Genomic DNA, 13,182 nt, shown 5'->3' on the forward strand with positions numbered 1-13,182 from the left:
TGGGCCTAAGGCTTTAGAGGCCAAGTTCACAACTAGACCTCACACAATACTCTTTTACCTCCTTAGGTTTTCAAGCTCATGAAATATGCAGACATCTCAAGAAACCAGCTCTGGAGAATCTGGTTCTCTCAGTTCTCTTCAGATCTGCATTTCTTAAAAAGAAGTATTGAGATCATTTTTTTGTCATTTTTTGTTGTTGTTCCTAAGAAGGGAGGGTTATGATCTCCCAGAGAAGTTTATAGAGGAGAGGGAGATGGTGTTCATTTTCACAGCCAGGGATGTCTCTTCTCTAGTGACTGCAGGAAGCGTTGCCTTAATTGTGGGGCCAGGAGTGAAAGGAAAGTGTAGATTCTGGGCTGCTACATACTCTTTTTCCCCCCATTTTTCTTTAGGAAGGTAGAGAATTGCAGTAGTCCTAGACTCTGGAAACTCTCTTAGAGGTATTTTCCCACTTCCTCTGCTTAGAGACAGCTCTGATCCCATGCACAGATGCTCTCTCCATAAATAGAGCTGTGGAGAAAAGGGGTGCCAGATGTTAGGCTGCTTTGAAGTTGTAAGATCCCCTCCTGTCCTGCACCATGGTCCCCTCTTCCTACCTGAATCCAGTGGCTCTGTCTCTTGGCAGATTTGATCTATGTGTCCGTGTGCTGGACAGTCAGTGGGCACTCATTTCCCAGGCTCATGATATCCTTGGCCTGGCTTGCTTCTATTCTGCTTGCTTAGATCTGCTGCTCTATGGAAAAGGTAAATCTTATGCAGGGCCCTTTTGTACTCCTGCAGGATTCAGACCTTAGATGGGGCCCTAGGTTGGAACACAAGCAGTCATGAGCCTGCCCCTCTGGCATGGCCTCTGCTCCCAGTCCCTGGCTCTATAAAATCTAGGAACCACATGGTGATTCAGGGGGGTCCGCCTTTTAGATGATGTCTCCCCCCTTGTACCACACACCTTCGAAACCAGTTCCTACATGCACAACTTCTAGTAGCCTGGTTACCTTCTCTGTCCACAGGACTGCTGTATCGGCCCTTTGAAGAGTGTCTGCGTTTCATTCAGTACTATGAGCATAGCTGCATTCTAACTTCTCAGAGCAATGTCATGCTGGGGATCCACTCCTCTCTGGCCATGTGGTAATGTGGGGTCTATGAGAAAGGGTAGAATTTAAGGACATCATGAAGGCATTATTTCACATCTCTAACCCACTTCTAAATGCCATTCACTTCCCACCCCCATCTTATTAGGAGGACTCTTTTCTTCTTTTTCATTAACAGTGTTAGGCCTACAGGTTTAAGATTAAGTTTAGGGTTACATTTCAGTACTAGATAACCCGTGGCAAGACTGAATATTATTGGTCTCCTTGCATGCAAATTAGTAGCCTTGGCTACTTTCCGCCATCACAATTCTCACTATCAAGGAGATTTTAGAGCCTTAAAGAAATAATGTGTCTATGGAAAATGGTTGGTGAGCAGGGTACAGAGCTGAGAGCTGTGACTTTTTTCTTCCAGGTTTGCCCAGGACTCACAGTGGACCCTGTTCAAACACCACTTCTCCAAGGCTCACCAGCTGATGAAAAGAACCAATGCCTCCCTGTTTGGTTCGCATGGCTTTGTCCGCTTCTTGGAGTGCCACGTGCTAATGTTGCAGAAAATGCCAGAGGGTGTCTTCATGCACATTCGCCCAGAGACTCAGGGTCAAGTCATAAAGGTACCTGTTTCTCTACTGTCTTTCAGCTAACACCAAAGTCGCAGTTTACCCTGTGGTACTCTTTCTGCCACCGGCATCTGTCCCTTACTCTTCTCTCTATAGCCTCTATCTCTTTTTACCCCTTGAACCCCTTTTTTCCCACCTAGGAATTCTTTCCACCGAACTCACATGCCCTCCCAGATATTCTTGCATGTAAGTCAGGTATTCTTGCATGTATCCAAGGGCCGCAGAAGCCTTTCCACAGCTACCACCCAGTACCATTAAAATGTTAACATTCGGACCCACTCTGGCAAGTCTATAATTTGATACATCTCTCTACAGTCTTGCCTTCTGAGTGTAAGACATTCTAGTTCCTCTATATTTCAAAACACCTTCTCATCCTACTTTGCCACTAATAGTGTGGCACAGTACTCCTCCTTGTTCCCCTAACCCTGAGTGAGTGTGCTGAGTGGGAACTGTTATAAGTTCTGATAGAGTCAAGTGGAAGGAAGAAAGTACACTAATCCATGAACTAATGAACCTTCCTTTCCTTTCAGTACTTTAAGGAGTTTTTCTCTCGATGTGTGACCTGCCCTGTCTATCACCAGTGGGTTTCTGAGCTTAAAGCATCTGTAATGAGATATGGACAGAGAGAATTCATGTCTTTGACTAACATCATCAGGCCTTTTGACACCTGTTTGACCAGGATCTGGATAGACGGAGAATGCCTGGAGGAAAACAAGTCCGTTGATGGAAATACAGAGTAAGCGTTCCTTCCTGGAACCCTTGTCCGAGAGACATAAAGAATAGTCTCAGATTCTTACTCACAAGCAGCCAAAGGCTTCACCTCCAAAGTAAGAAGGGACACATGGATATAAGGAGTTAGTCCTTTCTCCAGAGATAATTACTCCCACCTCACTAGTGCTGGGCCCAGCCAATAAAGATTGCCAAATACTGCAAGGGCTTCGGCCAGACCCTCACTACAATATGTAGAATCCTTAAGTGTAGAAAGTTCCCATTTGGTCCAAGTTTAAACAACTAGATCATTCACTCTAAGTAGCTGGATAGTCGTTAAGGGAGAAAGAGCCTTAAAATAACAATGTAATGTCTACAAAAGTAAATTAAGATATAGACAAGAAAAAGAGAGGAAAGGATATAGTTTCTTGCCTTGGAGCCCAGCAAATCTCCCTTTTCTGGGTCTCAAGTTAACGCTGTAATTGCTGAGAATGTTCTTTGTGTTTGTAATATCTTTTATGTTCCTGTTTTCAGGATTTGACAGAGTGCCTGATGTCAAGGAGAATAGGGATAAAGAAGAAATTCAAGAATGTAAATGTTAAAACAAAAAAAAATCATCTGACGGCATCATGATTCTCTTATTGTATATAACACAAAGAAATACCCCAAGTTCTCCTTCTTGAGATACTATGTATTTTACATATTTGATATACTAGCCTTTTACAGTCACAACTGTCTATATCTTTGTCAAAATAAAAGCCTATGTTTATGAAGCATGACTCTTAGATCTTTCTTAACTCTGTGCTATCATTTGCACAACTGTAGAAAAATTAAAACCAGGGGTTGACCAGAGATATGGGAGAGTTTGAGTAAACTGATTTCATTTTATATGAGGTGAGATCCATTAGCAAACAGGAAACAAGACCCTCAGAAAGAGGTTGTCATCAGGTAAAAGCAGGCTGGGAGTGCGAGTATTTTGACGTTGCTCTCTTTTAGCACAGATGTGGAAATGACTGCTTAGTCAAAGAACATGTGTGAATAACCCATGGACAGGGAGAGTGGAGAGGGTAGTGATGATGGGAGACAGGGGTGGGCTAGGTGGAGGGAAACAAAAGGGAAAAAAATTTGGACAACTGTAATAGAATAAATAATAATTTTTTAATTTTTTCTTTCTATTTATAGATTTGAGAGAGGGAAGGAGGAAGGGACACACAGAGAGAAATATCAGTTTGTTGTTCCACTTATTTATGCATTCATTGGTTGATTCTTGCATGTGCCCTGACCAGTGATCGAATCCACAGCCTTGGCATGTTGGGACAATGCTCTAAACAAATGAGCTAACCAGTCAGGGCCACAATAATTTTTTTTAATTTGTTTTAAAAAATCAAAAAAAAATTTGAGAGGTACATAGTGAGAATTGGTTTCTCCTTTGCATTATGAGATTTTCACATTTCCATGTAAAACTGAAATTGCCAGAGTGTATGACTCCAGCTCTCTTTCTTTTTTTTAAATATATATATTTTATTGATTATACCATTACAGTTGTTCTATTGCCCCCCTTAATTCCCCTCCACCCACACACCCCCTCCCCCACCATTCTACCCCCCTTAGTTTATAACCACATGTCTAAAGTTCTTTAGATTCTATATTTCCCCTACTATTCTTGCCCTCCCCTCTATCTATTTTCTACCTACTGTTTATGCTATTTTCTGTACCTTCTCCCCCCTTCTCCTCTTCCCACTCCCCTGTTGCTAACCCTCCATGTGTTCTTCATTTCTATGGTTCCGCTCCTGATCTAGCTGTCCTCGGTTTGCTTTTGTTTTAGGTGTGGTTGTTAATAACTGTGAGTTTGCTGTCCTTTCACTGTTCATATTTTTCATCTTCTTTTTCTTACATAAGTCCCTTTAGCATTTCATATAATAAGGGCTTGGTGATAATGAACTCCTTGAACTTGACCTTATCTGAGAAGCACTTTATCTCCTTCCATTCTAAATGAAAGCTTTGCTGGATAAAGCAATCTTGGCTGTAGGTCTTTGGATTTCATGACTTGGAATATTTCTTTCCAGCCCCTTCTTGCCTGTAAGGTCTCTTTTGAGAAATCAGCTGACAGTCTGATGGGAACTCCTTTGTAGGCAACTGTCCCCTTTTCTCTTGCTGCTTCTAGGATTCTCTCTTTCATTTTAATCTTGGCTAATGTAATTATGATGTGCCTTGGTGTGTTCCTCTTTGAGTCCAACTTCTTTGGGCCTCTCTGAGCTTCCTGGATTTCCTGGAAGTCTATTTCCTTTGCCAGACTGGGGAAGTTCTCCTTTATTATTTGTTCAAATACGTTTTCCACTCGTGGCTGTTTCTTTCCCCCTTCTGGTACCCCTATAATTCGGATGTTGGAATGTTTAAAGATGTCCTGGAGGTTCCTAAGCCTCTCCTCATTTTTTTGAATTCTCATTTCTTCATTCTTTTCTGGTTGGATGTTTCGTTCTTCCTTCTGGTCCATTCCATTGATTTGAGTCCCAGTTTCCTTTCCATCACAATTGGTTTCCTGGATATCTCCCTTCATTTCAATTAGTTTAGCCTTCATATGTTCCTCTAATTTATGACTATAATCAACCAGTTCTGTGAGCATCCTGATGACCAGTGTTTTGAACTGTGCATTTGAGAGGCTGGCTATTTCCTGGTCGCTTAGAGTTATCGGCTCTGGGGCTTTGAGTTCTTCTTGAGCCATCTTTTGGCCTGTTTGTGCCTGTTACATATCAGGATCGGAGCCCTAGGTGATCACCAGAGCAGGGCAACTCAGTCGCTGGGTTGTGACACTGTACGTGGGGGCGGGGTCAGAGAGGAGCAATGGCAGTCCCGCCTGCTGCCTCCACTGCTGCTGCCGCAGCTGACTGGGGCCTGTGCGTTTCGTCTCACTGCGTGCGAATGTGCAACCGCAATGAGCCCTCTGCCACTGGGTTCGCCCGCTGGGGCCTATGTGGTCCATCTCACTGTGCGCGAAAGTGTGGCCACGGTCAGTCTGCCCCGCACCCTCACTGAGTCCACGCTGCTACCCCCGCTGCTACCCCAGCTGCCTAGGTGCCTGGGTCGGGGGATCTTTCCTGCCTGATCCTGCTCCACTGCTGGCTCCGCCCCTCTTACCCGTCAGGTTGAACGGTTCGTTTTTGTCGGACTTCCATATAGTTCAATATTCTGTTCTTTGGCTGTGTCTTTGTTTACTAAACCTCTGTTGTATTCAAAATTGGTTGTGGGAGAAGGCACAGTGTTTCCACCTATGCCTCCATCTTGGCGGAAGTTCCAGCTCTCTTTCTTATTCTCCCCCTTTTGGAGCTGCTGTCTTTGGTCTTTATCTGTTTGGTGGTCTTTATTCCACAGAGTACGACCTTCCCACTGATTTTTACTCTTTATAACTCAACCATCTAGCGTTCATAAAGTCAATTAACTAATGTTACAATAGCTATATCATTTAACCTTCATGCTTGAAATGCATTTTTTAAATTCTATGTCAATTCTGTGAAGCAAGTATTTTAATTATCTTTGTATTACAGATTAAGAAGCTGAAGCTTAGAAAGGTTTTATTCCAAGAAACACAGCTACAAAGTGGAGCTGGGATTCCAACTCCAATTTAATTCTAGAGTTTATGCTCTTAACCACTAGGCTGTACAGGCTTTCTTGGGATCTAGCCTATAATAGGCTATCCTGTACCCCGTCTTCAATATTTTGTTCAAATAACCAACGTCAGAATTTTAAGGGCCTGCACAGAGATGTTTGGTAAAGGGAGGCCTGTACTAGCCATTTAAATCATCCTGTTCAGTTTGCACATTCCCTCCTCCCCTCTCTCCCCAATCCCCTTTTATCCCATCTCTTGTTACCCTTTTTCCTCTCCCTCCACTCTCCTCTTGTCTCCCTTCCATTCCTCCGTTTCTTAATGCCTCCTTTCTCCTCTACTCCTTCAAATTTCTGAGAGGCCGTATAGAGTAGTGGTCAGGAGCAAGGACTCTGGGCCAGACAGCCTGGGCTCAAATTCTACCTCCACTATGTATTAGCTGTGTTTCTTTCATCATATAATATATCTTCTTTATACTTCACTTTCTTTTTCTGTAAATGAGGATTACAAACAGAACAAAAGATTGTCATTGTGAACAATAAATAAATATAAACTGCTAGAGCTGTACCTGGCACATAGTAAGCACTCAGTAAATGTTAGCTGTTATTATTAATTAAATTTTTATATTTAAAAATAGATAATACCCTGGCTGGTGTAGCTCAGTGGATTGAGCACAGGCCTGCGAACCAGAGGATCGCGGTTTGGGTTGCAGGCCGGTTCCCTGCAGGCCAACTCCCAGCAGGGGACACACCAAAGGCAACCATACATCGATGTTTCTCTCCCCCTCTCCTTTCCCCTCTAAAGCTAAATAAATAAAATCTTTAAAAAAAATAGATAATATATTTGTGTGGTACAAAATTCAAAGAGCAAAAGTATATAACAATGAAAGTATTTCCCATTTCTGTCTTCCAGCCACCAGTTTCCCTCCCTAGAGCCAATCTATGTTACCACTTCCTTGTGTGTCCCTGCAAAATTATTCTGTGTACCTGCAAGCTTTAATATGAGCATTCACTGTACCTTTCTTTCCCCACAGTGGTACTAATGAGACATACCGTGTTGCTCCCTTTTTGCATTTATTTTTCTTTGGGCAATTTTTTAAAAGATTTTATTTATTTACCTTTAGAGAGGAAAGGAAGGAGAGAAGGAGAGAAGTATCAATGTATGGTTGCCTTTCGTGAGTCCCCTGCTGGGAACTGGCCTGCAACCCAGGCATGTGCCCTGACTGGGAATCAAACCGCAATCACGTGGTTTGCAGGCTCGTGCTCATCCACTGAGCTACACCAGCCCAGGCTTCTTTGGGCAATTTTTAAAGAATTTTATTGAGATAAAATTGACTCTTCTGTGGTGAACAGCAATTCAGTGGCTTTTTGTATATCACAAAGTTGTGCAACCATCACCACTAACTCCAGAACATTCTTATCACCCCAAGAAAGGAACTCTGCCCATTAGCATTTCCTCCCCTCACCTTCCCAGAACCCTTAGTAACCACTAGTCTACTTTCCATCTTTATGGATTTCCCTGTTCTGGACAATTCATATAAATTGAACCATAATATGTGGCCTTTCCTGTCTGGATTCTTTCACTTAGCATAATCTTTTCAAGGATCATCCATGTTGTAGCATATTCCTTTACATGGATATGCCACATTTTATTTATCCATTCATCACCTCATGGACATTTGGGTTGTTTCTACTTTTTGGCAATTATGAATAACACTGCTATAAACATTTGTGTACCTGTTTTTTTTTATGAGCATGTTTTTTTATGAACATATTTTCAATTCTCTTGTGTATATACCTAAGAAGCCAGTGCCTAAAATGAGGTCACAAAGATTTACTCCTCTTTTTTCTTCCAAATTATAAAACTTAGTATTATCGAAGTGTTATCTCTTACATTTAGCTTTTTGACTCATTTTGAGTTAATTTTTGCATGAGTGTGAGGGAAGTTTCCAAATTCATTCCTTGATATGTAGATATCCACTTGTCTCAGCACCACACTTGCTAAACAGACTATTTTTTCCCTCATGTAAATGACTCAACACTCTTGTTGAGGTGTAGTTTTACTAGATGAATGGGTTTGTTTTTTCCTGAACGCTCAATTTTCTTCCATTGGCCTATATATAGATCCTTATACCAGTACACAAGTCTTGATTATTGTAGCTTTGCAGTAAGTTTTAAAATCAGGAAGTGTGATCCCTCTAACTTTATTATTATTTTTCAAGATTTTTTTCCCCTATTCTGGGTCCCTTGCATTTCCAAATGAATTCTAGGATCAACTTGTCAATTTCTACAAAAAGAATAGTCCTAATTTTGATAGAGATTGTACTGATTCTATAAATCAATTTGGGGAAAATTGCTATCTTAACAATATTAAGTCTTATGATCCATGAAAATGGCTTATCTTTTCCATATATTTAGGTTTTCTTTAATTTTTTCAATGATGTTTTTAGTATTCAAAGTACAAATCTTGCACTTCTTTTGTTAAATCTATGCCTGAGTATTTTAATCTTCATGGTACTATTATAAATAAATTTTTCTTAATTTTCATTTTTTCATTATTCATTGCTAGTGTATAGAAATAAAAACAATTTTTGCATATTGATTTTGTACCCTGAAACTTTTCTGAACTCATTTATTATCTCTAAGTATTTTGTGGATTCCTTAGGATTTTCTATATATAAGATCATGTCATCTGTAAATAGAGATGATTTTGTGTCTTCCTTTCCAATCTAGATGCCTTTTCTTTATTTTCCTTGCTTGATTGCACTTGCTAGAACCTCTAGTACAATGTTCAATAAAACTGGCAAGAGTGGGCATTTTTGTCTTCTTCTCAACCTTAGGGGGAAAGCTTTCATTTTTCACTTTTAGGTATGGTGTTAGCTGTGAGTTTTTTGTAGATCATCTTCATCAGGTTGAGGAAATTCCATACTATTTCTTGTTTGTTAAGTGTTTTTATTGTGACAGAGTGTTGTATTCTGACAATGCATCTGCTGTCATCTATTGAAACAATCATGTAGTTTTGGTTATTTTTAAAAATTAACAGGGGATGTATCATATTGGTTTTCATATATGGAAGCAACCTTGCACTCCTGGGGTAAATCCTACTTTGTCATAATTTATAATCTTTTCTGTTTCTGGATTTTGCTAGCACTTTTTAAGGATTTGGGGTTGGTCTGTCATTTTCTAATGATTTCTTTCTGGTTTGTGCATCAAGGTAAAACGGGCTTCTCAGAATGAGTTGTAAAGTATTTCTTTATTTTCCATTTTTCAGAAGAGTTTGTAAAGGATTGGTTTTAATTTTTTTTTTCAGTATTTGATAAAATTCATGAGGAAGGCCATGAGGGCCTGGGCTTCTCTTTGTAGGAACTTTCGTGATTACTAATAAACCTCTTAACACATTTGTTACAGGTCTATTCAAATTTTCTACTTCTTGAGTCAATTTCAATAGTTTGTGTCTTTCTAGGAATTTGTCAATTTTATCTAGGCTATTTACCTTGTTGATATCTAATCATTCATAGTATTCTTTATAATCCTTTTTATCTCTTAAAATCAGTAGTTCTTTCCCAACTTTCATTCCCAATGTAGTGATTTGAGTCTTTTCTTTTTTTCTTGGCCAGTCTAGCTAAGGTTTGTCAATTTTGTTGATCTTTTCAAAGAAAAAAATCTTGATTTTGTTTCTTTTTTTTCTGTCACTTTCTATTTCATTCCTATTGTACTCTCTAGTTCATTAATTTCTGCTCTAATCTTTATTATTTTCCTCTTTCCGCTTGTTTTGGGTTTAGTTTTTTTCTTCTGTTTCTAGTTTCTTCAAGTGGAAGATTAGGTTATGGTTTGAGATCTTTCTTCTAATAGAGGTGCTTACAGCTATGAATTTCCCTCTAGGTTCTAACTTTGCTGCATCCTCTGCTGATATATCACGTTTTTGTATTCATCTCAAAGTATTTCTAATTTCTCTTGAATTTCTTCTTTGAACCACTTGTTATTTAGTAGTGTGTTGTTTAGTTTCCACATATTTGTGAGTTTTCAAAATTTACTTCTGGTATTTATCATTTTATTCCATTATGGTCAGAAAACATACTTTGTATGATTTCAGTTGTTTTTGAATTTATTGAGATTTGGTTATCTTGGAAAATGTTGCACATACATGCTCTTGCTGGGTAGAGTGTTCTACAGAGGTCTGTCAGGTCCAGTTGATTTATAATGTTGTTATAATGTTATAATGTATACTAGTTCCTTATTGATATTCTGTCTACTTGTTCTATCCTTGAAAATAGGATATTGAAATATACAACTATTACTGTGTAAGTGTCTATTTTCCCCTCTGTTCTGTCAGTTTTTGCTTCATGTATTTTGAAACTGTATTGTTAGGTACACAGGTATTTATGATTGTTATAGCTTCTTGATGGATTGACTCTTAATCATTATAAACTGTCTTCTTTTTTGTCACAGGTAACACCTTGCTTCCATCCTGCCCCTTGGTTTTATCCATGTGTGCTTTATAGTAGTTCCTGAAAACCCTTCCTCCCACTGTCCCCTCCCCCATCCCCTCTGGCTATTGTTAGATTGTTCTTAATTTCAGTGCCTCTGGTTATATTTTGTTTGCTTTTTTCTTTTGATGATTATGTTCCAGTTAAAGGTGAGATCATATGGTATTTGTCCCTCACTGCCTGGCTTATTTCACTTAGCATAATGCTCTCCCATTCCATCCATGTTGTCACAAAGGGTAGGAGCTCCTTCTTTTTCTCTACTGTGTAGAATTCCATCGTGAAAATGTACCATAGTTTTTTTATCAACTCACTGATGTGCACTTAGGTTGCTTCCAGCACTTGGCTATTGTAAATTGTGCTACTATGAACATTGGGGTGCATAGGTTCTCTTGGATTGGTGTTTCAGGGCTCTTAGGGTATAATCCCAGCAGTGGAATAGCTGGCTCAAAAGGCAGTTCCATTTTTAGTTTTCTGAGGAAATTCCATACTGTTTTCCACAGTGGCTGCACCAGTCTGCACTCCCACCAACAGTGCACTAGGGATCCCTTTTCTCCACATCCTCTTCAACACCTGTTGTTTGTTGACTTGTTTATGACAGCCATTCTGACCAGTGTAAAGTGGTATGTCATTGTGGTTTTCATTTGCATCTCTCTGATGGCTAGTGATGCTGAGCATCTTTTCATATGTCTCTGGGCCATCTGTATGTCCTCCTTGAAGAAGTGTCTGTTCAAGTATTTTGCCCATTTTTTAATTGGGTTGTTTGTCTTCCTTGAGGGGAGTCATGTGAGTTTTTTATATATTTTGGACAAACGCTTGCCCAGAGTATCATTGGCAAATATGTTTTCCCATATAGTTGGTTCTCTTTTCATTTTAATGCTGTTTTCTTTAGCCACGCAGAAGATTTTTAATTTTATGAGGTGCCATTTGTTTATTCTTTCCTTTATGTCCCTTGCTTTAGGGGGCATATCAGTGAAGATGTTGCTGCATGGAATATATGAGATTTTCCTGCCAATGTTTTCCTCTAGGACTTTTATGGTGTCATGACTTGTATTTAAGTCTTTTATCTACCTTGAATTTATTTTTGTGTACAGTGTAAGTTGGTGATCAAGTTTCATTTTTTTGCATTTAAGTGTCCAGATCTCCCAACACCATTTGTTGAAAAGGCTATTTTTACTCCATTTTATGCATCTTCCCCCTTTGTCCAATATTAATTGACCATAGAAACTTGAGTTTATTTCTGGGCTCTTTGTTCTGTTTCATTGGTCTATGTGTCTGTTTTTATGCCAGTAACAGGCTGTTTTGATTGCAGTGGCCTTGGAATACAGTTTAATATCAGGTATTGTGATCCATCCCAGTTTGTTCTTCTTTCTCAAAATTGCTGCAGCTGTTGCAGACTCTGTCCAGCAAAGTCTGCCTGTTGTGGCTGAAGATGAGAATCAATTCACGGGTGACAACAATCCTGTGTGGAAAAAGGGAACAGGCACAACTACTCTCTAAAGGGGAGAGTGCCTATGGGTACCTCAGCCACTCTCTCAAGAGGGGAGTGCCCCGACCCCTGCCTAAACAGGTTTTTATTGTTTTCCTTGGGTCTTACATCAAAGAAAGATTTATTATCTATCACATAGAACATTATTATCTACATTCTAGGTACAATCAAGGAAATAAAAATAACAGGCAAAGGGGGATGGCAATGAGCTGATTAGCTCTGTCCTTGGGATAGCTCACACAGGCTTTGGAAGTTACCTTGAAGATGAACAATACACATTTATTGCTTTAGACCAGGGTAAGGGAGTTTTAGCAAGAGCAAGCCGTAACAGTCTGTAAGTATTTTCTAGGCCTGATTCCCATGGGAAAACTCAGTTTGAAGATCTGGCTCCTGCCCACCATTTTGCATCTGTAGGTTTTCCATACAGAGCTGAGTCACATTTGCCAGGCCAAGACAAACCTGTCCCCTACAGCAGCTATTCAGGGTCATTTATGATTCCACATAAATTTCTGAAATGTTTGCTCTTATCTATGAAATATGTCATTCGTACTTTAATAGGGATTGCATTGAGCCTATAAATCACTTTGGGTAGTATGGCCATTTGGATGATGTTAATTCTTTCCATCAGTAAGCATGGTACGTGCTTCCACTTGTGTCTTCCTTAATTTCTTTCTTCAGTGTTGTGTGGTTTTTTGAGTACAGGTCTTTCCCTTCCTTGATTAGGTTTATTGCTAGGTACTTTATTTTTCTTGTTGCTATATCAAGTAGGATTTTTTTCCTGATTTCTGTTTTTGATATTTCATTGTTGGTGTACAAAAATGCCTTTGATTTCTGGATATTGAATTTGTATCCCACTGTTTTGCCAGATTCATTTATTAGGTCAAGTAGTTTTTTGGTGGAGTCTATAGGATTTTCTATGTATACTATCATGTCATCTGCAAACAATGACAGTTTTATTTCCTCTTTTCCAGTTTGAATGCCTTTTATTTCTTTTTCTTGTCTGATTGCTGTGGCTAAGACTTCCAATGCTATGTTGAATAGGAGTGATGAAGGTAGGCATCCTTTTCTCATTCCTGATCTTAATGGGAAAGCTCCCCTTGTCATTTTCATTTCATCCTTCTTCTTGAGTAAAGTAGCTGATACTTAATCTCTTTTTTAGTTAATTTCATTTCAAAGAATTAGCTCTTTTATTTATG

At 39.4% G+C, this 13,182-nt stretch overlaps 1 protein-coding gene across 2 annotated transcripts in view; it reads left to right on the forward strand.

Moving 5' to 3' along the window:
- The window catches only part of LOC118991198 (adenylate cyclase type 10-like), a 45,472-nt gene extending 42,294 nt beyond the window's left edge, over nucleotides 1-3,178 (forward strand). The window contains exons 27-32 of one of the 2 annotated variants that reach the window (XM_037052296.1): nucleotides 67-163; nucleotides 626-744; nucleotides 1,008-1,125; nucleotides 1,501-1,699; nucleotides 2,236-2,441; nucleotides 2,948-3,178. In XM_037052296.1, the coding sequence (XP_036908191.1) occupies nucleotides 67-163; nucleotides 626-744; nucleotides 1,008-1,125; nucleotides 1,501-1,699; nucleotides 2,236-2,441; nucleotides 2,948-2,954 (746 nt within the window). In that variant the 3' untranslated portion in view covers nucleotides 2,955-3,178. The remainder of the gene's footprint in view (nucleotides 1-66; nucleotides 164-625; nucleotides 745-1,007; nucleotides 1,126-1,500; nucleotides 1,700-2,235; nucleotides 2,442-2,947) is intronic. The other variant, XM_037052304.1, reaches the window with a different exon arrangement.
- The last annotated feature ends 10,004 nt before the right edge of the window (nucleotides 3,179-13,182 follow it).

The sequence above is a fragment of the Sturnira hondurensis genome, unplaced genomic scaffold (genome assembly GCF_014824575.4).
Source record: "Sturnira hondurensis isolate 20B ecotype Veracruz unplaced genomic scaffold, ASM1482457v3 Scaffold0000880, whole genome shotgun sequence".
NCBI classification, from domain to species: Eukaryota; Metazoa; Chordata; class Mammalia; order Chiroptera; family Phyllostomidae; genus Sturnira; species Sturnira hondurensis.